Source organism: Pezoporus occidentalis, unplaced genomic scaffold (genome assembly GCF_034315485.1).
Source record: "Pezoporus occidentalis ecotype Australia unplaced genomic scaffold, CSIRO_AGI_Poc_V1 ctg52, whole genome shotgun sequence".
In the NCBI taxonomy this organism is placed as follows: Eukaryota; Metazoa; Chordata; class Aves; order Psittaciformes; family Psittacidae; genus Pezoporus; species Pezoporus occidentalis.
Genome location: NW_026915858.1, coordinates 1,218,433 through 1,244,979, shown reverse-complemented (window position 1 = coordinate 1,244,979; position 26,547 = coordinate 1,218,433). Strand labels below are relative to the sequence as shown.

Below are 26,547 nucleotides of genomic sequence, written 5' to 3'. Positions count from 1 at the left end.
GGATAATGCATGTGAATACTGATCTGCTGACTGATGTAATCATTGTGATAAAAGATAATGTGTAAGTAGTTTAAGACTTGACTCTTGTATAAAGTCAGATACATGGAGCATAAAACTAGATGCTTCTGGAAGCTGAAAAAGGAGGAAGGTCACAAGGCTGTGGAGATCACACAGTTCCTTGCCTCCATAGGACCCAGGGCAGCAGCAAAGTCAGTGGATACAGCTTCAGGATTCATGGCTGCCCCATAACACAGGATGAGAAGGGATCCTTCCTCAGCATGAAAGGGATGTGGAAATGCCTCACAACAGAGTCTGGGACCAGCAGCTGCTGGGCAGCAAGTTAACCAAGGTTCCTGCATTTGCAGGTTACAAATAACATCCTAGCTATATCATCATATGTATTTTTCCAGTAATGCATGAAATCAATGAAACATCATTAAGAGAAATTAATTGGCTCTGAGGCTATCCTGGTACTCACCACACCTGCCACTTCCCTTTGATGAAAGGATCATGAAAGTTCTTACCAACTAGTTTATTTAAAATCTTCATAAATAATGTGTCCTTTTGCCCTTTGCACTTTCTCCCTCTCTTTCTTAGTTTGCATTTCTGTTACTTTAGGAACAGCTAATGGTCCAAATGTTAATACTAACCATCTTCCTCTTCCATTCCCTGTAATGGGAGAGAAAGGTCCCACAAGTCCTTGCTAAACTAGCCAGTTGTGACATCCCTAGAATAGAACAAAGACTGACTTGAATTTTTTAAGAGAGATTTAAAAAAATCTGTAAATAACCTGGTGATATTAAAAGCCTCACTGCTACAGTGCTTAAGTTCTGTGTCAGGGTGTGAATTTTGCATCAGTGCTGCAGCCACCCACAGAAAATAGTTAAGCTTAAGACGAGCAAACAGGACTGCAGCATGCTAACTTCACATGGGTACATTTACAAAGCTAGTGAAGCTTTACAGGCTATAACAAGTTATTATAAATGTTTCACAAGATTTATCGTTTTAGGCCACCAAGTTATGCAAAGTAGCCAAGATAACAATTTTACAACAATATTTAGTGTTTAGTTTTCATCTATTACATAATTGTTAGTGTGCTATGTATTTTAATAATCGTTGCACATCAATCATTAAAAATCATATACTGTTGTTAATTACTCAAATTTGACCTTCATAGATCTTGGGTATTTTTAGTTTATAGACACTATACTCGTTCCCTGTTCTTTACAAAGGTCAGCTGGAATCCTGAAATGCTATTATTTTCTCAGGAGATAATGCCATTTCAATAATTCAAGCAGTACCTAACAAGTAACGATACCAAACCATCTCCCTCTTGGTGGGGGAAAAAGTACTTCACAGAGAACACATTGATATAAATAAAGTACATTTAATCACTCACTGAAGACTCATTATACAGAAATCATTAAAATACCAAACATTTTGTTAAAAGGATGGAATAATTACATGGAATGCTAATGTACATCTTTCTCCATTTGTAAATATGAATGTGCATAGATGTAGTGATCACTGACTGAAAACATAGTTCTTGAAATTGCAATGAACATGCTTCAGTAAGAGCAGATATTTGACATGGTTAAGACAACTTTCTGCGCATTTAAAATAACATATTTTAAAAACTAAATAAATTAAAAATAACAAATATGAAAGAAACAAAGACAAGTATATCACCATCTGTTTTCTCTCAGATTATACGATTTAATCCAGAAACCAAAGTGGACTCCAGATGCACTTTTAAACACAACACAGAGCCTGTTTACCAGTGCTAAAGCTCTGGAGGGGTGCATGTATAACAAATTTACCTCTTCAAAAGCACAGGTACAGCACCATGTCACTTGTTCTGAGCTGAAGTCACTCCCTACTCCCAGGAACACTAGCTGAAAGCTTCTACGTTTAGACCCTGATTTTTTGTATTTATTTTTTAAGCTTCATTCTTGACTAGAGGACTAAGCTACAGTGCCAACAGTAATTGTGCACATTCCCTCTGAACCTCTCAGAAGATTTGTCCCCAGAGGAAACAAGAAATTTCTTACTTTTCTCACAGCTTTCACAGAGATCGAAAAGCTGCATGTTGCAGATCCATACTGCCTGTTACCAGACTGAGGCAGAGAAATTACACTGGTGCAATGGATGCGGTGGAGAACCAACTGCCATAATTAAAAATTAGTTCTCTTACTCACCCCATGCTGACAGGAAGCCACGTCTGGGACAGAATCCTGTCACCATTTTGTACCAACAATATTTTAAAATGTGTAAAAAAAGGACAAAATTCTCTATCTGTTCTGTTCACTGAGCTCAAAGAAAATCATTACTTACACTACAACTAGATCTCTCATCACTCACATTACAACTACAATTAGAGAAGAGCAAGGTAACTTTTGCCTAACAGTTACTTTCACCAGAATGCCAGAGCAGGTTCAGGATTAATACAGGATGATGTTCCTGGTCCTGTTCTGTTCATGTACAGAATAAATGGATGCAAGATAAAGATGCATAAAGCACATAATAGTAATAACTGAAGAACAAAAACAAAAACAAAAAACAAAACCTAAACCAAGTCTCCCTTTTCACTGACCTTTTTTCATTGATGCTTTGATTGGTAGGATTTTCTTCACTATGTATCTCATGGGTCCTACCAGATAGCACCAAGAGAATGGCTTGCTGAGCACAGAGGACAGCTTTCTCAGGCCTTTTGGTTTAACTGTAGTCCCAGTCATTGATGACATCACTTTTCTCACCCCCTACACTGCAAAGCACCAATTCAGACCAACTGAACTGTAGGAAACCTCAAACGTTCTTCCTCCTTCTTCCCTTATAACTCCATACTAAAGGAACCTTGGGAAGCCTCTAGTATGACTTGTTCCATTGTTTGGCTATTCTTGGGTGAAAAACCTTTTCCTTATTACTCACCCAAATCTCTTATTTCAGTTCATGCTCATTGTCTGTGATACTTCCACTATGAATTGCCCTGAAGAGCCTTGCTCCATCTTGTTGAAAACCTCCCCATCTCTATTGGAAGGCTGATATTAGGTTCCTGTGAGGATGCTCCATCTCCACGCTGGTAAAGAGGAGTACCCCCAGCCTCTCCTCACAAGGTAAGGTACTACAACCCCTGACAATCTTCGGGGACTCCACTGAACTCACCCCAGTTTACAGATATCTGTCTTGCTTTGGGGTCCCAAAAGTCGATGCAATAACGTAGATATGGTCTACTGAAGACTGAATCAAGGACATAATTACTTCAGACTACTGGCTCCAATACTGTCAGTACAGCCTAAGGTGCTGCTACCCTTCCTTGCTACCAGGGCACACTGCAGGCTCATGTCCTCGTGTAACAGGACTCCACATCCTTTTCCACAGAGCTGCATCCCAGGCAGCCAGGGCCTGGCCTGCTGTGCTACAGAATTGTTCTTCCTTCCCAAGCGCAGGACTCTGCACTTGCCCTTGCTGAACTGTGTAACATTTCTGTCTGTGCATTCCTCCAGCCTGACCAATATCTCCTGAATAGAAGTCCTACAATATGCTTTAAGAAAATGAATAGTAAAGACATCCATCAGCAATTTTGGCACAGATGAAGAGATTTCAGTACTGTGATCAAAACTGAATTGCCTGCAGAGCCTTAGATGCAGAATCCCTTCAGTATTTCACAGCTTAAGAATGAGGTTTCCCTTGGCAGTCCACAGGCATTGCCACTAAAACTGGTTTCCAACCTAAACAGTCTACTGGCTGAAGTCCATCTCATTCTCACATCTCTTTAACTCATCCCTATAGTGGCTTTACTTGAATGACATTTACTTTTGTCTCATCATGTTTGCTGTTGTCATCTATTTGCCGAGTTTCATCACTGGTGATGATAAAAATTATAGAGGAAGAGCTGAAAGTCACTTTCTTCTTTGGCCTGTCTCCTGCTTTCTGAGACATAACTATCGGCCGTATTGGTTTATCATGCCCTGTCACTGGCGTCTCTTTCGTGGTCCTCTGGAATCTCATCAGGCGGAAGCACAGGAGTTGTAAGAGGCACCGTCTAAACTGCAAGAGAGATATATAGAATGAAGTTACAACTTCCTAAGTGTTCACTATCACATATGATCTAGTGATGACAGCAGTACAGTAAATGACTCAAAATAACAGACTTCTGTAACAAATATGGTGGCTTTTTAGTGGGTACCTTTAGGATCACCTAGCCAGTAGGGAGCACTGAAGTGCAACTGAATATTTCACCAGCAGCAAGATCTGCAAAGAACACAGGGTCTAGGCTCCACAGCCTAGGGGGTATAGGCATCGTTCCTGTATTCAAAGGTCACACATTTGATCTAGCAGGGGAAGATATTCTCATAAACACTTCACAGAAGGATGCAGAGGGAGGAAACAAGGGGAGGAAGGGGACAGAAAGTGTTTTCTTCCTTTTAATTCCAGGGTCTGGAATGTTAAGAAAAGCATTGAAGGACACAGACATAAAATGAAATTGCCATGGCTGGTAACACAGAACTAAAGTGTTCCCATTGAATATGGAGAGAATAGAAGTCTTTCAGCTAACTAGAAACCACTTATGATACAGGAAGTTTGTTCGACCTTGTGTCTAAATTAATGCAAAGTATTTATTGAAAGCTCATATCAGGAGAAAGAATGATAATTCCAGCAGTAGCACTGTTTCACATGCTCCAATTATGGTCACCCTTCACAAAGCAAAGATTCAGGTATGGGGGTTAAAAGATACACTCACTCAGCAGTTCCACATCTGCACACATCTAAAGCTCAAATATGATCCTTTGGGGAAATTCTCTGGTTTTGCAAGGAAAAAAACACACAGCAACAAAGAGGGCAGGGAAAGAAACAATCCACCTTTTCCCTGAAAAGGAAGGAGGACATTTTTCTTAACAGTCTTCTATTTAGCTGTGTAAAAAATCATTCTGTATTATCCTGCATGGGTATTTGTTTTTCCAACTATTATGAAAGAAACTCTCCAACATGCCAGTTTGGAACAAGGTTTTCTCATAGGAAATTAATGCTATTCTGACACAGGTGAGGCAATAGGTCCTTTTGGGAAGGGGATCTATAAAGTTACAAGGTGATAGAGAAGGACAATCTGGTGCAAGAGAATGGTCATGTGGAAGCCTTTAAGGTTTTGGAGATGATGTCTTACCTCAGAGTAGCAGAGAAGTGAGAAAGCACAAGCATGTTAGAACAGTCAAATAGAGGAAGGATATTCTAGAGAAGAACTGGGTTTAGAATTCCTTTTAAAAGCAAAACATCCCAGAAGATGAGTGAAAATATCATTTTGGTCTTAATCTGGAATTAGAAGTGAGTGAGAAGTACTTCACATTGTATCTCCAATCAGTGTGTTCAGCCGATTCGTTCTTATCCTGGCTATGACTTCACTGGCATTTTTCCTGGTCCCAGTTTGATTTGCTTCTGGATATCAGAACCTACACAATCTTTTTCAGATAAATTACTCAGCCTGATGTCTGGGTACAGAGTCAGTGTCACGGTATAAAAAAAAAATCAAAATCCCTCTGTTGAAAAATACTCCTTTTTGAACATGATTATTATTAGCTCCCAATATCCGGGTCAGCTCTGACACCGTGCAGCTGTGTAAACTTGCATCAGCTTGTTATGAAATGAGCTGGGGGAGGTGGGGAGCTGCAAGACAGCATGTTGGGGGCTGCCTGCCTTCACTCAGAAACAGCATTTAAGCTCACCTTTGCCCTCAGTCCTGACCTGAGCTGCACTACAGCCTTTGCCTGGCTGCCCACTTGGCGGATGAGACCCAGTGACTTGGCTGCCTTGTCCCCGCTGGCTGCTGGCTGGCCCAGGCTGCTGCATGGCAATTGCAAACCAGGTAGGAAATCTCAGACAGTTCCATCTCTATAATGAGCCAAAAGATAATGAAATCCCAAGGAAACCCTTCTAGCAATCATTCATGGTTTTATACCCTTTCTCAAGTGATTCTATAAAAATCCAGATATCTTTAACTCTATACAATTTTGGTTTCAGAAGTTTACAATGTGCATTACACTTCCAGTTAGTGTTCTGGGTTACGGTGAAGATATCTTTATGTCTAAATAAATTCACCAACATTCAGTGGTTATCTTTATAACTTGATGACTTAGAAAAAGATGTGTAGTTCCCTAGTTTCCATATATTTGGCATGCCACTGATAACTCCAAATACTTCCATTGTCTCTCTGCTCTGTAAAGCACTGAAATGAGCTATTACCACCATTATATCAGCAGTCTACTTTTCATAATGAAGAACACAAAAGCAGACAAAAATATAAATTTGTTTCTCATGGAAAAGTATCTCTTCTTAACAGCATGTTAATGTTTTTGTCCCCAGAAAACATTTCACTGTCATCCACATGAGACTCTGGCTATGAATGCAGGAACTGCAAGCTGTCCTGTTCCCCCTATGTGGATAATTAAAGAAGAAGAAGAAGAATTGCTGATAGCGCACCTGGGTCCTGAGCAAGCCAGGGAGTATTTGTGTGCATGGGTGCAAGCCCAGGCTGGGAAACAGCCTGGGGAGTGACTGTTTGTAAAATGGAATTTATAGTGGCTGAAGACAGTCACCGTGATTGATGTGTTTTCCGTTTGGCTTCACAGCTCAGGCCCGTATCTGTATGCTATATATTACCATGCTGGAGTGAATAAAGTAGAACTAGTTGTGGAAGCATGGTGTGTGTGTGCGTGTGTGCATGTGTGCGTTTAGCCTCTTTCTTTACAAACACTGCAAATGGTGCCCCATGTGAGGCACTAAACTGCTTGACACTGCAGTGTCCGTGCAACCCGACAGGGAATTCCTGGTACCGCCATTTCCCTGTTACAGGTCAGTAACACCCATTGTACAGGGAATCATGGCATTGCATTAGAAAAATGGGACAAGTACAATCAGCCGAACAGAAACTGTATTTGAAAGTTTTACAGCAAATTTTAAAATCCTCTGGATATCATTTGTCTGAGAGAGAAGCAATGAAACTTTTGTTATGGGTCAAACCAAATTGCAACTAGTTTCCAGCAACAGGGTCATCTTATACTCAGATATGGGAGAGAGTGGGAGAACATTTGCAAACTCAAAATCACCTTGGTATGGAGGTTCCTGTTGATTTAATAGTGACATGGCGTTTTGTCTATTCTGCATTATCTAATTTGCAACCTGCTGACAATATAATTCAGAAACATGATAAAACAAATTATCAAAATACCGGCAATTTGAAAGAGCAAGGACAGAAGGATGAAAATATCTTTTCCGAGACGCCGGATAATCCTTTTGCTTCTGGCCCCATAGATTCAGAAAAGGAGCCAAATTTACATCCGCCTCTGACGCCATTAAAGGTATTCACATCAAATATTCCTCATGTTCCTCAACCTACTGCACCTCCCTTGACTGATCTCGATAAAGAATCATTTGGCCAGCTGTTAACCAGAAGGCTATCAAAACATTTATACAAAAATGTATGGAGAAAGGGATAGAGGATGGTGATATTATTGGAGACATTGCTTTCACTTTACCTGTATTTTATAGAACAGATGGGCAGGGACAACAACAACCAGTACATGAAAGTATTCCGTACACAGTATTTAAGGAATTGAAAAAATCAGTGATGGAAAATGGAATTCAAAGTCCTTATACATTAGGTCTGCTAGAAACGATGGCTAGTTCAGGATCTATGGTACCATGGGATTGGCACACTTTAATGCAAACGATTTTGACACCTGATCAATACTCGGTCTGGAGATCGGAATATAGTGACTTAGTGGCTTTACAGATATTAGATAATGCTCAAAGAGGAACACCAATAGATGCTGATATGTTAACAGGCAATGGTTGCACCCTTATCATCAAATCCAGCAAGCTGCTCATATGGCTGTACAAGCCTGGAGGCGAATACGTGAATCAAGAAAGAAAACTACTTCTTTCGCAACTGTTCACCAAGGGTTTCAGGAACCCTATTTGTCTTTTATAGACTGATTAAGCAATGCTATACAAAAGCAGATTGATAATCCTGAGGGTGCTGGTGTGCTTTTATTTCAGCTAGCATATGAAAATGCAAATAGAGACTGCAAAGCAGCTTTAGCCCTAGTCAGGGAAAAATTTACAGACATCGCTGAGTTTATTAAAACATGTCAGGATATAGGTATGGAGGTTCATAAGGCTTCTGCATTGGCTGCTGCATTATCAAAACTCAACATGTGTCAGCAAAAATGTTTTAACTGTGGACAGGAAGGACATGTTAGTAAAATGTGTCCCCAAAAGAAACAAAAGCAGAAAGAAAAAAACACCATCTCAACTCTGTCCCAGATGCAAGAAAGGATATCACTGGAGCAATCAGTGTAAATCTAAATTTGATAAGGATGGAAATCCTTTGTTGGGAAACTCCAAGAGGGGTGCGGCAAAACCTAATACCCCTCAAAACAGCAGGGGGTTTTCCAGCAAATGCTCCATCTCCTATCTTGCAGCTACCAGAACAGGCAGCACCTGCTTGGATGTGGCAACAAGCACCAAGACCCAATTAGACTGTGCCACTGTTAAAGCTATAGCTACCAATGTTTGGGGACCTTTACCAAAGGGGTTTATGGATCTTTTGTTACTACACTCAAGTACAACTCTCCAAGGAATAAACATTCATCCAGGAGTAACAGATTCAGATTATACTGGAGAAACAAAAATTTTAGCATCTTCCTTAAAGGGCAGTTGTAAAATTCCAAAAGGTCAAAAACTAGCACAACTTGTTTTGATTCCATATTGGGTGCCAAAAGTAGCAATTAATACAAGGAATACCTCTGGATTTGGAAGCTGTAGAAAAGCTGAGGTTTATTAGACCCAGGACATTAATCAGAAACAACATTTATTGAATTTGCAAATAGAGAATAGAGACTTTAGTGGATTACTAGATGATGGGGCAGATGTTTTGATTATTTCACAATCTCAATGGCTGACTGGCCCTTTGAAAAGACTTTAGCAACAGTAGCCAGAATAGGAGGTATGCAGTCTCCTTTTAAAAGTAGTCGAGTCCTCAAAGCTATTGCACCGGACGGTGCTGTAGCTGATTTTCAACCATGTATACTCCCAGTTTCTATGAATCTGTGGGGCGAGATTTGCAAATGCAGTGGAATTTGTTGCTTACCAGAGATGGGGCAAATTTATCCTCACTGATCTGAAGCCCATGCTCAAACTCTCATGGTTAACAGAAAAAACAGTTTGGGTTGATCAGTGACCTTTAAAAGTGGAAAAACTTGAGCAACCACATTTATTGGTTGCAGAGCAGCTGAAAGCAGGACATATTGTTCCATCTACTAGCCCCTAGAACACACCCATTTTTGCAATTCTAAAGAAATCAGAGAAATGGTGACTCTTGCAAGATCTGCTTGCAACTGATAATGTAATGCAACCCACAGGGGCTTTACAACCAGGTTTGCCTAATCCTACTATGATTCCACCTGAATGGTTTCTTTACATTATTGATTTGAAGGATTGTTTTTTTTACAATTCCTTTGCATCCTGCAGATTGAGGTAATTTTGATTTTTCTGTGCCTTCAGTCAACTGTGCTGCTCCATTCAAAGCTATCAATGGACTATTTTGCCATAAGGAATGACAAACAGTCCAACGCTCTGTCAGCTAGTAGCTTCCACAGCTATATCACCAACTAGGAGCACATTTCCTGAATCAATAATTTATCATTATATGGATGACATTTTGGTCTGTGCAGAAACAGAACAGTATTTAGAAAGTAACGTTAATCATTTAGCAGAAAATTTATGTTCTTTTGGTCTACAAATTGCCCAGGAAAAAATACAAAAAATGCCACCCTGGAAATATTTGGGGTGGGTGCTAACTGAAAAGAAACAGTAAAGCCTCAGAAGATAAAATTGGCAAACAAAATCACAAATTTGAATGATTTAAAGAAGCTCTTAGGTACTATTAATTGGGTGGGTCCTATGTTGAGTATTACTAATGCCAACCTTGAACCACTCTCTGATTTATTACAAGGGGACTCAGACTTGAATTCTCCTTGTCAGCTTACCCCTAAAAGTATTGACACTTTGAATACAGTGACTCAAAAAACTGAGATGCTACAGGCAGATAAAATGCATTTACACTTGCCAACTTCTCTGCTTGTTGTTAATATGCAACAAAGGCCATTAGGAGTTATATGTCAAATCAACAGTAATTCTGTTTACTTTTTTAAATGGGTTTTTTTACCACATACCCAGAGAAAGACTGTGACAGAACCATTAAATATGATTGTTGACTTAGTCGCCAAAGGCTGTACAAGGGTTCAACATTTAACAGGCAACGACCCTGAAGAATTGTATTTACCATTAACTGTAACAGACTTTCAGGTCCCTTTTCCTCAGTCTCTTTCTTTCCAAACAGTGTTAGCAGACTTTACAGGAAAAAAAAAATATGGTACTCCAAAACATAAATTGCTAAAAGCTTTTTCAGATTTTGATCTACAGGAGTGATATGTAATTCAAACACAACCCATTCAAGATGCTAAAACCATTTTTGTTGATGGCTCTAGAGAAAAAACAGCAAAGCTGCTGTTGTTTGGTTTCAAAATGATTCCTGGCAATCCTCTGTTATACATGTGGATGACTCTACACTGCTTGTTGAAATTGCTGCAGTCTTACATGAGCTACAGTTGTTCCCTGCAGAATCCTTAAATATTGTTTGTGACTCAGAATATGTTGGTTGTTACCATGACTTCCTTTTAGCGTGTTAAATCAATAACTGTGCACTGACATTTTGCTGAAGCTAAAACTTTGTTTGGAAACTAGGATATATTCTGTTTTCATTGGTCATATTAGATTGCATTCCAACCTGCCTGGCCCTTTTAACTGCAGGTAGACATAGCAAACTCCTTGACTGTTAACTCTCAGCATTTACTTCTGCAGCCACTTCACATTCCTCTTTTCATCAGAATGCCTCTGCTTTAAAGAAACAGTTTAACCTGTCTTCTCAAGCAAAGCAAATGGTCAGGTCTTGCCCTGACTGTCAGTCAACAGCTCAGTCCTCATTTGCCATGGGTGTAAATCTTCATGGCTTAAAGGCAAATGAGATTTGGCAAACAAATGTTACACATAATTGCTTCCTTTGGTGCCTTTAAATATGTTCATATGTCTGTTGACACATTTTCACATGTGATTTCAGCTTCAGCCCATAAAGGAGAGAAGGCCCGTGATGTTATCCAACATTTAACACATGCATATGCTACCTGAGGAGTTCCTTCCCAGCTGAAAACAGAGAACAGCCCTGTGAATAATTCATTAGCTTTATCACTATTTTTACAACAATTGGGTGTCATGCATGTCACTGGTATTCCCCAGTCCTCTACAGGAAGCCAGGGGATTGTGAAATGAGCTCACACTGTTCTGAAATTCATGCTACAAAAACAAAAAAGGGGGAATATGGTCCCTCAAGAACAATTAGACAATGCCATCTATACACTGAATTTTTTGAATTGCACTCAATCTTGCATGAATACTCCTGTCACTGCACTACAATGACATTTTCCTCTGACACTGCACCTTCTGAATGTGCTGGAGTGTGGTTTGGGGACACAGAAATGGGAAGGGCCTGTGGAGCTGATAACCTGGGGGTGGGGTATGCTTGTGCCCTCCTACCTGCAGGTTGTCAAGCCAAACCATGAGCTGGACAGACAAGTTGAAGAACCCAGTGCCTCAGATGCTAGAGCTGACCTTGAAGACCCCAATCAGAATGAGACAGAGGAAGAGAAAAAGGAAAGATTTTCAAAACATTACTTGGGGGCAACTGAGAAGTCTACATCAAACTGCAAGTACTGTGATGAGCGCTGTAGGTATGGAGTCCTCTCCAATACTTTTCTGGCTTAACTAGCAATCATAGAATCATAGAATAGTTAGGGTTGGAAAGGACCTTGAGATCATCTAGTTCCAACCCCCCTGCCATGGGCAGGGACACCTCACACTAAACCATATCACCTAAGGCTTCGTCCAACCTGGCCTTGAACACTGCCAAGGATGGAGCACTCACAACCTCCCTGGGCAACCCATTCCAGTGTCTCACCACCCTAACAGGAAAGAATTTCCTCCTTACATCCAATCTAAACTTCCCCTGTTTAAGTTTTAACCCGTTACCCCTTGTCCTATCACTACAGTCCCTAATGAAGAGTCCATCCCCCGCATCCCTATAGGCCCCCTTCAGATACTGGAAGGCTGCTATGAGGTCTCCACGCAGCCTTCTCTTCTCCAGGCTGAACAGCCCCAACTTCCTCAGCCTATCTTCATACAGGAGGTGCTCCAGTCCCCTGGTCATCCTCGTGGTCCTCCTCTGGACTTGTTCCAACAGTTCCATGTCCTTTTTATGTAGAGGACACCAGAACTGCACACAATACTCCAGGTGAGGTCTCACAAGAGCAGAGTAGAGGGGCAGGATCACCTCCTTCGACCTGCGGGTCACGCTCCTTTTCATGCAGCCCAGGATGTGGTTGGCTTTCTGGGCTGCAAGCGCACACTGAAGCCGGCTCATGTTCATTTTCTCATCAACCAACACCCTCAAGTCCTTCTCCACAGGGCTGCTCTGAATCTCCTCTGCCCAACCTGTAGCTGTGCCTGGGATTGCTGCGACCCAGGTGTAGGACCTTGCACTTGGCATGGTTAAACTTCATGAGGTTGGTATCAGCCCACCTCACAAGTGTGTCAAGGTCCCTCTGGATGGCATTCCTTCCCTCCAGGGTATCAACCGAACCACACAGCTTGGTGTCATCGGCAAACTTGCTGAGGGTGCACTCAATCCCACTGTCCATTTCACCCACAAAGATGTTGAACAAGACTGGTCCCAACAGTGATCCCCAAGGGACACCACTCGTTACTGGTCTCCAGCCGGACACTGAGCCATTGACCACAACTCTTTGCATGAGGCCGTCCAGCCAGTTCTTTATCCACTGAGTGGTCCACCCATCAAATTGATGCCTCTCCAATTTAGAGACAAATAATAATATACGCAAATCAATGAAGTCTATAACCAGACTGCGTTTAACAATTCAAATACGTGTGCTTCCAATGTAGCTATTATTAGAGCCTATGATTTTATGTATAAACCACCTGCATTTACTAGCCAGTTGCTAATAAGAAACTACACACTGTATCGTAGTAAAACCCCAACCCCTATCAGTATGGATTTCTCACTTGTAAAAAGAGATGTCGAGCATGCAAATTTACAGTAGCTGCTAGAATATGCTAAGGCAGAAGCTAGAAAGATCCTAATAACTGTACATCATGCTGGTAGTGTTATAAAGCAGGTAACAGAACAAATTAAGAAGGTGGGAGAACATCACTGGTGGGAAATTTTCTGTGGCTGGTCCATCACTGTCACTACTACCCTCAATGCACTGCTGCACCCTGTAGTAGTTATACTGCTAATGTAAATCTGTGTGTGCTTTCCCATGGTAGTGACTTGTTACTGGATGAGGCTGGTGAAACTCTGCCTTGACAATGAGGTGCAAGGACTGAGGCTGGCCAAATGCCTCTTAGTACAGTCAAGAACAAGACTGGGTTTGCCTCTGTGTTTGCCACCAAGAAGAACCTTTAGCTCTACTGTTGGCTGTAACTCAGTAGGCACCGAGTGCTGGGGACACATGCTATGCCAGATCTTGCTGTGACAGGTGGCCTCCTCTAAGAGGGCCATTCAGAAGGGAAGGGCAGGCTAAGCAGCCTGTGGTTGGCACAAGAGATTATTTAGTCCAAATATCCTGCTCAAGCACAGTCACCTAAAGCAGGTTTCATCACCCTCAAGATAAAAAAGCAGAAGTTAGCATAACTATTATAAGCAATAATAATACAATAAGTAACTATTGTATTTGAACCTTCCATCTTCAAATGCTAATATCAAGAAGCTGCTCTTGTGTGATTTAAGACTCCTTAAGCAGAAGCAGAGAAGGAGACAAGGAAAGCCAAGGACTGTGTCTTTGGAAGTAACAGCATCTATCTTCAGGTTCCCGAGGCTCCCAGTACGTCTGGCCAGTGCATTGGTGAGATCTTGTCTTTGGAGCCTGGACACCACCACTTTACTTTGCTTCTCCTCCATCTGATGTGGAGACTTGTTGCCAGCTTGCGAAGAACCAAAGCCAAAGTGCTTGCCGCCTTGATCGTGCAACACAAAAAAGGGGGAGATATGGGAACTACAAGCTGTCCTGTTCCCCCTATGTGGATAATTAAAGAATAAGATTGCTGATAGTGCACCTGCGTCTTGAGCAAGCCAGCGAATATTTGTGGGCATGGGTGCAAGGCTGGGCGGGGAAACAGCCTAGGGAGTGATTGTTTATAGAATGGAATTTACAGTGGCTGAAGACAGTCACTGTGATTGCTGTGGTTTCTATTTGGCTTCATAGCTCAGGCTCATATCTGTATGCTATATTTACTATCATGCTGGAGTGAATAAAGTAGAACTAATTGTGGAAGCATGGGGGGGGGGTGGGTGTGTATGTGTTTAGCCTCTTTCTTTAGAGGTGCTGCAATGAATAGTAGCTCTGAAAATTGTTACTGGTGTAACATATGAAATAGTATGCAGAGTTGTTCAATCCTTGTGTTGCAATAATAGAAAAGTCAAAGGCAGGCTTTTTATCTCCTAAAAAACCCTGGATATTATGAATTTTCTGTGGTGGATTTCTGTTGTGATGAGGGAGTGATTCAGATGAGGTTTTCTAGGTGTAATCCATTTCATGGGTAAACTGCCAAAACCAGACACAAATTTTGACACCCCTCCCCTTCCCTTTAATGTGTGTGCTCATGTGTAAATTCAGACATTTAAAATCAGTTTCTGATAAGGTAGTATTTAAATCACCATCAGGGATTTTAATTATACCAGATCTTTACCATTTATTCTAGCTGTTCAAATTAAAAAATAAATTAAAAAAAAATTAAGATTTACAGATTAAAGATTCTTATTTGAATAACCAATTGAAAAGTTTAAATCTGATTTACTTTAATGTACCTACCTTTCTACTCATGAAGATATAGATGACTGGATTATAAGCAGTGCTTGACTTCGCAAAGAAAGATGGGATGATGGCTACTGTTGGAGTTACAAGGTTGCTATAGCCATACGTTACCAGGAGGGAAACCACTGCATAGGGCATCCAACAAATAAGAAACGTGGAGATCATTAAGAAACACATTTTAGCCACTTTCTTTTCATATTTTAGAAGTTTGACCACTTGAACAGTCTGGAAATCTTCCACACAGCGAAGCTGCAGAAGAAAAAAATAAAATGGTGAAGTACGATAGCTCTATAGTTTACTTGAAAATTAATAGTTCTACATTTCTTTATAACTAATTTGCTAATTCAGTTTTAGGCACAGACACTACACACCTTTTCGTATGAACCACAATTCCGGAATTTTATGTCACGCATACCAGACTTTTACTGGGTATATTAGGTGTAAAAATATAATTAGAAGAAAAACAGGATAGCATATCTGCTGGAAAACAACAAATCCAGTGATGTAACAAAACATGCTGCACGTATAAGTATTTTAGAAAACTGACTTGCTCTCACCCACTGGCATAAGCAAGTTCAGTTTACATTTAGTGATCCTTTGTCTGACTAGTTAGACAATCCTGCAGATCTGTGTCATCAGCAATCTTTAAAGAGAAGATAATTGCATAAATAGATTTTTCTGTACTGCTCCGCCACTTAGTTTATTACCCTGCAATTATGAAAACTCCATTTACAGCAGAACACTAGGCAGCCGGTTCCCAGTGTTATCTGAATGAGTCATAAAATGAGGAAAAGATGTGGGACATGCATGTGAGTGTTCTCCATAACAATTATTTGTTGTGCCAATACTGTTGACCACAAACTTGAAGGGATCCATGCTAATTATTCACAGAATACAAAACATTAACACTTTCTGACACAAAGGATCTGGACTGAATTAAAATGGGTCGCCTTAACATAAGAAACTGTTTTAACAGGGCTTAATCTCCACTTGGAAGAGTTTTACAGGGTTGTCTTCTCAGGAGTGGTGAGGAGAAGACAGTTCTCTGATCAGGAAAACTGCAGTTTTATATTTGCCCCTTTTCAAGGCAAAAAAAACCCTAGATGTGAGTTAGTGAGTGTGAGCATTCCTTAAACTACCTCCCTGTCAAACTACACAACAAATAGATCTTGGTGTCTTTAGGTTGGTTCTCCTCCAACCCTACATCCTCTCTATTGGTACCTGACATGAATGAACATTAAACATTCAAAAGTTGGAATAGGATGCAAGAGTGTGAATTTAGACTCTGATCCAAGCTTAATATACAGCATTTTTCACTGAAAATGCTACAGTAAGAGAACTCTTATTTGAATTAACTTACCATTCTTACTGCATAGACAATATGGCCATAGCAATAGGCCATGATCCCCACAGGTGCTACTAGACACCCAAGGAAAAAAAGGATCACAAAGGAGGTATCATTGGGGTCTTTTGACTTCCAGTCAACGGAGCAACCTAATCCATGAATTTCCAGTGTGTATCTGTTCCAGCCCAAAAGAGGTGCTCCAGTCCAGGCTAATGAGTAGAGCCAGATGTATGTGATAGCCCGCCAAGACCAAGAGAAGTCAATCACTTTAGCATGAACTACTCGAATGTAGCGTTCATAGGCAAGAACAGTGAGAGTCATAATTGAAACAATTCCTGTAAGAAAAATAAAGAAAATCAAGTAAATTACTCACAAACATTGCAAAGTGGACTGAAGTCCTCCTAATAAACATTTCCTTTGCCAGCAGGTTAACTCACAATTAGCTGGCTCATATTGTGAATCTAACACCAATATACTTCTTGGTTAACACCCCATCACTCAGTAACTACTAACTCAAACAGTACCACTAACTTCAAGACTCCTCAGAGAAGGGTGCTGACGTGACCCATGACATACAATAACCACGAAGAAGGACAAGGAAAAAAAATAAAATACAACAAGCCAATACTTCTTCCTAAATATTACTTCATGAAGTGAGAGATCATGCTCACACTGAGCTTCTTCTGTTAGCAGTTGTTGAAGGGTTTGCTACTGTTGTCATTGGGTTGTTTGGTTTTAGGGGGGGTTGTCTGTTTTAGGGTGGGCTTCACGGGGGCGGGGGGGAGGGGGGGGAACTGTTTTAAGGTTGGGGTATTTGTTTTTTTGTTTTGTTTTGGTTTTTTTTTGAGATTTAGCTGCCATAAAGAAATGAGACAGCAATAACAAAATCTGTTACAAACCTAGGGAATTCAGAGTTCAGACTCAAGTCAGAGAAAGCCTTCAACAACTGAGCATAGCTATACACCTTTAACGTGATCAAAATTACTAGGAGAATTCCAATTTCTTTGAAGATTTCTCGAGAGTCTTTGCATACCAAAGAACAACCAGGAAAGTGTTATATTGCTGAAGGAGTCCCATTTGTAAGACACTGGGTTATTTTGAGTGTCCTTTCCTATCTTGCTGATATCATAAAAATATCAGTGTTATTTTCAATTATCTGTGTACTCTTTCAACCCCACTGTACACTTACTAACATGTTATGCCATAAATCAGAGATTTTCAGCTCTCAGCATTACCTTATCCTGACACTACCAATAAACTGCTTTTACTGAATGAGCAAATTGAAATACAGGCAATATCTCTCAGCATTCAGACATTGCCGAGTGGAACAGAAATAGTCAGAGGAGCAGTTTCCGAGTAGTGTCATCAGCATTTCTGAAGCTATTTAACTCAGAGGCATACCGAAGACTGAACAGGGTTTGTTTCTTGTTTTGTTTTCTTTCCCTCCTTTAATGTTACCAAAACCAATAAAATATTTCATGCACTTCTTTTTCACACTACTTTACTCCTATAGAATGCAGAAAACTTAGGGTTGTAAATTTGCAGATTTGACTATCCATCTTTTTAACATAGAAATTCTAGAGAGTAACTCTTATGACTTCAGTTAAACACCCATTACACTGCATAGGAATGTTTTAGAACTGTTTCCATATTACATATGGAAATATTACATATTTCCTGGGCTTGACATTAATCCCAGGCCTTGGAAACAAAAATCCAGGTTGATGCAAACACAGATCAACCATCAGCGAAGGAAGAGTTGGTATATGAAATATTACAGGAGCCTGACACCTACAAATAGATGGGCCCTGACAGCGTACACATGAGGGTTTAAGAGAGGTGGCTGACATTGTTGCAAGGTCTGTCTCCATAATCTTTGAGAAGTCATGGAGACTGGGGGACAACCCAGAAGACTAGAAGGCAAATGTCACCTCCATCTACAAGAAGGGCTTAAAGGAGGATCCAGGATATTACAGGCCCATCAGTCTTCAGTCCCTGGGAAAGTTATGGAATGAATCCTCCTGGGGTCTTTCACAAGTCAAATGAAGCACGTAACTGGGAGAAGCCAGCATGGATTCACCAGGGGCAATCGCACTTGACAAACCTGACTTCTACAACCTGCTCAGTTGATGTGGGGCCAGTGCTGGACATTGTCTACCTGGATTTCTCCAAGGCTTTTGATACAGTCTCCCCCTGCCTCCTCCTACAGAAACTGCTGTATTACAGTCTAGACAAGTGGTCTGTGTGGTGGGTGGGGAACTGACTGCACCCAGAAGGTGGTGGTGAATGGCTCCTTTTCAAATTGGAGACCTGTCACTAGTGGGGTCCCCCTGAGATCAATATTGGGCCCAATGCCATTTAATACCTTCATGAATGACCTGGGTGATGGGATCTAGTGTACCCTGATGAAGTCTACTGATGATACCAAACGGAGTGGGGAAGGCCACCCTGCCAGGAGACCTGGATAGGTTGGAGGAGTGGGCTGACAAGACGCAGTGGAAGTTCAACAGGACAACTGTTAAGGTCTGGGAAAACATAACCCAGGAGTGCAGCACAGGCTGGGATCTGCCCAGCTGGGGAGCAGCTCTGTGGAAAGGGACGTGGTGATCTTGGTGGACAATAGGCTTAATACGAGTAAACAGTGCGCAGCTGTGGCAAAGAAAGCCAACAGGATGCTGGGTTGCATCAACAAAGCACTCTACTCAGTGCTTGTCAGGCCACACCTGGCATACTATGTTCAGTTTTGGTCCCTGCTGTGCAAAAAGAGATGTGGACAGGCTGGAAAGGGTCCAGTCAAGAGCCAAAAAGGTCAAAAGGACTGGGAAAACATGTGAGAAAGACTGAGAGAACTGGTTTTGTTCAGCCTTGAGGAAAGAAGGCTCAGGGGAGACCTTTATCACCATGTTTCAGTATTTAAAGAGTGGCTACAAAGAAAAGGGATACTCCCTTTTTACACAGAGTCACAAGAAATAGATGAGGGGTTATTCCTGGGAAGATTCCAACTGGACGCTAGAGGAAAATTTTTCACAACAAGAACAATCAACCATTGGAATAATCTCCTGAGGGAAGTGGTGGACTCCTCAACACTGGACACTTAAGGTTCAGCGGGACAGCGTTTTGGGTCATGTTGTCTAGACTGTGCTTTTGCCAAGAAAGGTTGGACCAGATGACCCTTGGAGTCATAAAACTTACTTTGATTTTACTGTAAAGTCTGTGTAATTTGAAAGTTAAACCTAGGATTTCAAGGTTTCAAATGCTACAAGTTGTTTAAGCCCTCAAAATACAAGCAACTGCACAACTCTCAGTTACACCACAAACTGGGGAGCTCTTACTTTTGACTGAAATAATGACTGTAATTCTTGGTAACAGTTTTCCAGCTTGTAGATATTCCAACTATCATAAGGTCCAGTTTTTCACTAGGGGATGGAGGATGTCCTTGGTTTTTTAATACAACTTCAGTATAGGGAAGAACAAGACTAAAACATAAAAAAAATCTGAATTCCTCCCCACTATACATCTTTTCCATTCTGCATCAACATGCAACCAAAGCACATTCAACATGTCTAACAAAAGCTCTGAGAAAGCAGCAGCACAGATTACCTCACATAACTAGAATAACCTCATTGAGAGACCAGTATCAGTCAGTATAAACTGACTTTAATATCTTTGAATGATCTGTAACAATGACTGGAAACTTTATATGTCATTTGAGTTTCCCAACTACTGGGAATTTCAGCTATTCCGTGTGCACACTTTGTGGCAACAAATTCCATTATGAAGCTGCAAAACCATAAAAGCAGAAGATGCCCAAGGGACTCTAAGTGGCAAGAGCTGGAATATGCCTGCCACTTCCACATGTAATGACACAAACTAATAACACTCACAGCAAGAAAGATATTGAAAAAGTTTGTTCAGACAACTTGCCACAGTCAGTGTGTAACGCGTATTTTGTGAGTCTGCAAGTTTTTTCCATATGCTAACAGTAGTGTTAAGTTCAACCATATTTCTATAAAATACAAACTAAAACTAATAAATAAAATTTTATGAGTCGCTCATATCTGGTTTGGGCAATAACCTGTACCTCTGCTGCACTGATTGCAAGGAAGGAAAATTTCCTCTCAAATGAGGAAATTACAATTAAATGAGAAGTTGGGAAGGGAGAATTTATACATTTTTGTTTAAATGTAATTCAGCTGGAGTTAACTCTGATGTCAAGGGACGGTTTCAAGCAGCATTTGTTATACTCAATATCCTAGACAGTACTTTTTGGTGGGAAAGGATGGGAATACATAGCAGTAGAAAGTAAAACTACCAGTTTACTTCTTTGCATGCTCAGAAATCAAACTGAAAGACAAATTTTGACCATAACAGATCAGTGTAAAGAGTGTTTTCCTTGCATCCAGCCTGAATCTTCCCTCTCTTAGTTTCAAACCATCACCCCTCTTCCTATTGCAACAGGCCCTGCTAAAAAGTCTCTTCCGGTCTTTATTATAGGCCCCTTTTAAGGGCTGTAAGTTCTCCCCAGTCTCTTCTCTCGAAGAAGAGAAGAAGAAATTATGCTATGGCATAATGTAGCAAAAGAGATTCAACTCTGAGACAGACCATGACTTCTGTTAAAGAACATATTTTCTATATCAATTAATCCTTGACCTACATCCAAATACTGAATTACTATTTTGCATACTGATCAGAGGGGAAAGCCTGTCTTCTGAAATCCCCCTTGCCTCATTCACATTTGAAAAGCTAGGCAGCAGCAATTTAGTTGAAACAACTTGTCCAAGACAAGGTGCTACTTCAGTCTTCAGTTTTGTATTACAAAACATATAACCCGTCTTTTTAAATTCAGCAATTAGGTGTATGATATGTTTTAGGCAATAGCTATGTATCACTTCTGAATTTTCAACAAATTAGAGCATCTGCAGGAAAATCTAGGTAGACAAAAATCACTTCTAGGCATAATAGACTTGTATGTTTTATATACACCTCTCTTATAAAACTACAGAGGAATTAACATCTCTTCCATGTTCAATCCTGCAAGTGATTAACTCGCTTGGAAAAAAATTGCTAAAGCTGAATGCACACCGAGTCTCCAGCTGTCTGTAACACAAGATCCTAAAATCATCTGCTGACTGACCATATAAAATGCTTTTAGTGAGATTAAGTCAGTGCATATAACATACATTAGTAACACAAGAGGGTGGCACAGGGCCTCATTCCTTCAGTGTGAAAAGTCTTAGATAACATAGCTAACAATTATACACAGAAAAATGTTTTTGCTTTGCTTTGTTTTAAAGCCAGGTCCACAGGAAAGTCTCTAGCAATTAATCCCTACTTCAGCATGATATATGTGTGTGACAGAAGGAAGGAGTAGGGAGGTAGTCAGCTTGCCTTGAAACAAGTAAATAGCATAACCTCAGCTATACACTCTGCAGCTCTTCTAGGGAAAAGTAAGACTGCTTACAAAATTCCCCATGATCCAGTTCACATTACTGGAAGGGAGTATACACCTGAATCTTAACATTTACTTGGTAGCTCATCAAGATCAAACCACCATATGCCAATGGCGACTTGTCCAGAAGGGTCATAATACTTTCAATTAACTTGACATTAAAAGCTGGCAGTGCTTATTTCCCTTACAAGAACAGCTTACAGTTAGGAAATACAAATGTCTCTAATCACACTTCAGTAGCACTAGCCTTTTAATCACAAACAATGGAAGTTTAATAATAGAAAGCCAACCCCAAAGTACACCCTTACTATGCAATCTTCTGTCCAGAGACTGCCTCAGATATGTGATTTTTACTCCTGTTTCTCAAGACCATTTCTATTACTATTCAGTTTTACCACTCTTTTCTTCCTTTGCTTAATTAAACATAACAGAAAGTGTTAGAAGAACACTACTGGTAGATGGTTGCCATTTCTTGTAGCTGAAGTGATGTATGTTTGAAAGGTATATATGTACATTCCACAGGATCAGACTAGCTTACTTCTGTTCAGAAGTAAGAACCTATTTCTATGTACAGAAGGCATTAAAGCAGATATCCATTGCCTGGGAATGGGCAGGGTAAAAACTTCTCTTGTGCACATCAAGTTCTGCAACAATCACTGTCATTTTAAAAAATCTTGTTAACCTGCTTGTGAAAAGGCAGAAGATGCACACAAAGATTATATGCCTTGAGCCTGTATTGCACAAATACTTGCTTCAGGTTAGAGGGTATCTGTACTTTAAAGACATTTGGGTATGTTTACCTGCCAAGTGTCTGCTCTAGCAATTATACCCAAAAACTTATGCTCTCAGTGACAGACAGCAAACCTCTTAGGTACGAGTAGTCTTACTAAATCAGATGAAGAGATTGCACGGATCGCTGCTGTTCACAGCTTGGTCAACTACAGGCAGGGGAAAAGTTAAAAGCTTTTACATAACGAGAGGGTGGCAGGCTCAGTGGGACCAGCATAGAATTGACTGCACACCTCATGGAGAAGCAACCTTCACAGTTTAAATACATCACTTAATTGAAGTAGATATCATATTCCACCAGGATACACCACCCATTAAAAAATAAATACTGGAACTCAGTATAATTAAATTAAATGGGGATTACTGTCTAAGACAGACAACAACGTCATCAAAGACTTGTCTGTTAGTTATCTATGTTGCTTTCCCCACAGTAGTATACGGCATGCTAAGAATGGCTTTGTAATAGCAAAGAGAAGCTCTTTTCCTGGCCTCTGTTGTGAGGACATATGTACCTGAACTGTATCTTGACTTCAAATTTTAATGTAAAATAAGAAAATAGGGATTCTACTTGTGTACAAGGACGTATGTTCAGTAGTCAAAATGATCCGTTTTGCACTGTAGCAACCAGAACTCTGAATATACTAAAGGCTCAATGAAAAACTTTCCAGTCCCAGGAAAAGCAGCCAACAGTAGCACGAACAGCAAATTCTGAGCTGTACAACATAACACAAGCAGGTATTACTACATGGGCTTGCAGAGTGATAAAGTTATCATAATGCAGAAGGGAACTATTGCTAAGAACACAAAATACAGCCAGTTATCCCTAGACGCAGTCTGTAGCTCTGTTGCCACTTTCTGAACTGTAAAGTTTCAGAACATGAACATCTGCTTTCCCTGGTAACACTAGCAAATGTCTGAGAGCTGTGTACCACAAAAATCATCCAGTCAAGCCTTGCACAAGTGGGTAACTATATCTTGCATCCACCACAGCTTCCAAGCCATACAAGCCATAAGGTTTTTGCTGCATTATGCAGTACCAGTCAAATCAGTCAAGAGCAACTGTTCTGCTGACAAGCAGGGTACCCAACAAAAATGACCATATACTAGCTATACAACATGCACGGTTTATTAAATAAGCATGCTAACCCAAATCAGGTATATCTCTCTATATAGTAAATAAGTACTATAAAGCAAATCATATATATATATATACACACACATATATAGTAAAAAAGAGTAAAGTATACCGCAAAATTAGCAATGTGTCAAATCATTGCTGCATAGAGAGAGCAAATTAAGAAGAAATACATCACAAATTACCACAGAATCATCATCCAGGCCCACACTTCCAGCTGGGAAGCCCCATTGCAGCCAATGCCAGGAGTGTCAGGTAACTGGGAAAATTCCTGCACAGTGCGTCCACCTGTAGGTGAGGCTTCAGATTTGGCTACAAGAGAGTCCTGCTTTTATACGCTTAGAAAACATCTGGCTTTATGCCACATCTGTAATTGTTTACTCATGGGGTCATGCAGTTTCTCATGATCACACTGTTGTCCACACCGAGAGCATTGGCCAGGAGCCCCAGTGTGGCCAAGTATGAAGGTCATAGAACAGCTTCACACCTATGTTCTCCTGCCTCTTTCTGAAAAAGTCATGATGAACATAAACATATATACCAAATACACTGTGACAAAAAACCAAACTTTGTTATGTCTCCCAATCATGAGTGGAAATCAGCTGTCAGCTAGGTTCCCATCTATTCCATCAACTGTGATCATGACTGATCTGCTTTGTTCCAGCAACCCAAAGGTAGACCAGAGTGCCATGTGAAACAAAGACTCAGCAGGAAAACTACAAAGCTTACTAAAGACTTTCATTTGCCTTACTAGAGCCAATTTTCAGTGCATACACATTGCACGGGCACACTGTGATCCGCCTTTAACTTACACACCTCTCCCAGAAAAAAAGTACCCGACATGAGCTTTAGATTTGGCTACTGATAGCCATTTTCACCACCAGAAACACAACCCTGTTCTTTTGCAGCATCCTTTATCAGTAAAACAAAGCCGTATTCCTTTGCCACTGCTACGACAGTCCTTGAATTTCGCATATGGTCAGAGGAATTGGCGGTACTGCGGCAGGCTGGGCAGCGTTGGAGGCGGATGGGCAGAACTGCTCCGGTGTGCAGCCGCGCTTCCAGCCGTGCCACCGGGGCAGGGCAATGCTGGCCCTGACATCGAGGTCGGACGCGCTACTCGCCCGCTGACCACAGCGTTTCCCCACATACAATACAACCTCGTGCTTTCTGAGCAGCACTCAGCCAACTCGGAGACCCCTTTTAACAACGCTGCTTTTTTCCCCTAAGTTTCCCGTCACATCGGCATGGGCGGGAGGCCGAAACGGATTCCCAATGAATTTAATGTCTGCTACGCGTCATTCTCCTCAGAGCTGTCGACCTTCCCAGAACTCTGCCGTGCGGAGCCGCCGGGAGGGGGGACCCGACCCCTGCTCCCTGGCAGCCACCACAGCTGCTGCTCCTCACTCTCCCTTCTCCCCGGGAGGGAAAGCGCCTCTCCCAGAGGGGAGCGGGGGACGGAGTGAGCTGACTGAAAGGGGACGAAGGGACGATGAAGTAAACTCCCGGGACGAGGCGGTCGCTTCAGGGCGGGGGAGAGGCGACGGCTGGGGAAGGGGTATGTGACGATTGGGAACAGGCAGGAGGGGGGACGGAAGCCCCGGGAAAGCTGACAGGGAGAGTACGGGCAGCCGAGAGGAGAGACTCAGCGGGACAGGAGGCGACCGTGACCCCAGCACCCACCGAAGAGGCTGTTGCTGAAGCCGTCCCAGACGCAGCCGGCAGCGTCCCACACCCAGCGGCTCCTCAAGCAGGACATGAAGGTAAGGCTCACGCCGAAGACAGACACCAGCAGGTCGCTGAGGCTGATGTTGACGAGGAAGAGGTTGGTGGGCGTGCGAAGCCGCTTGAACTTGTAGTAGAGCACCAGCACCAGCAAGTTGTTGCACAAGCCCAGCACGCCTATGGTGGCGACGAGCAGCGCCAGCAGCTCGTAAGTGCTGGCGCTGAAGAGAGGCCGCTCGCCCGGCACCTCTTGCTCTGCCGCCGCGGGCTCCGGGCGGCTGGTCGTGCCCGTACTGTTCCCCGAGTGCATGGCTCGCAGCCCGGCCACACCAGAAGTAAACCTCTCCGCCCGCTCCTAGCCCCATAGCAGAGCGCTAGTGAGGGCAGAAGGAGGAGCCCCCTCCGGCTTCCCGCCCACTGAGGGCGCGCCCTAGAGTGGCCTCAGCCTTGTCCGCCCGAGGGGGGCCTTACTGCAGCCGCACGCTGGTGCCGCATGGCTCCTTCCCAACAAGTAGCTCCCCTCATTCTGTTATTTGCTGCGTTGAGCAGTCTCGTCATGGCTGGGATGTGGCTGTATTCTCATCTTCCCTAAAAAGTTCTCTGTGTGTTTTGGCTCGGCACGGCTGCCTTCAGCGGTGGTTCCTTCTAGGGAGACATGTTTGAGCAGAACTCTTTTGTGCCCCACTCCTGGAAGAGGTATGAACTGCTGAACCCATAGTTAAACTTCTCCAGATATCCTGCTGATGAAAACTCCTATTGTAGCAATAGTTTCTTCTGAGGTGCTTCCCCACAGTGCACAGAGGTGCCAATGTTTGTACCCTTAAAGCAAACACCAGCATCATGACCCAGGCAAACACCTTTTTGTCAGCCACGGAGCAAGAAAGGTACCAGATTTGTACTACTAAGTCACGTAGTTTTATGTTTGTCTCTGGTGTGTGTTGTGTGAAAACAGTACAAGAACGGCCGAGCTGCCTGTGTACAGCCCTAGCAGGTTTTAGTGAGGGTGTTGTACTGGCCCCCAGATGTGCTAGGGTGGCTGTACTGACTTCAAACCCATCTGGTCCCTGAGAATATCACAGTAATTTTTGCTCAGCAAGGCCTAAAACAC

The 26,547-nt window shown here is 41.9% G+C and overlaps 1 protein-coding gene across 1 annotated transcript; it reads right to left on the bottom strand.

Moving 5' to 3' along the window:
- Positions 1–1,367: 1,367 nt before the first annotated feature.
- OPN3 (opsin 3) lies at positions 1,368–25,840 on the bottom strand. Its single transcript, XM_062637361.1, has 4 exons — positions 25,398–25,840; positions 16,357–16,676; positions 14,994–15,245; positions 1,368–4,047 (listed from the first exon to the last, which is right to left on the bottom strand). The coding sequence occupies exons 1-4, from the start codon at positions 25,747–25,749 to the stop codon at positions 3,784–3,786; spliced, it is 1,188 nt and encodes a 395-aa protein (XP_062493345.1). The 5' UTR covers positions 25,750–25,840; the 3' UTR covers positions 1,368–3,783.
- Positions 25,841–26,547: the final 707 nt, after the last annotated feature.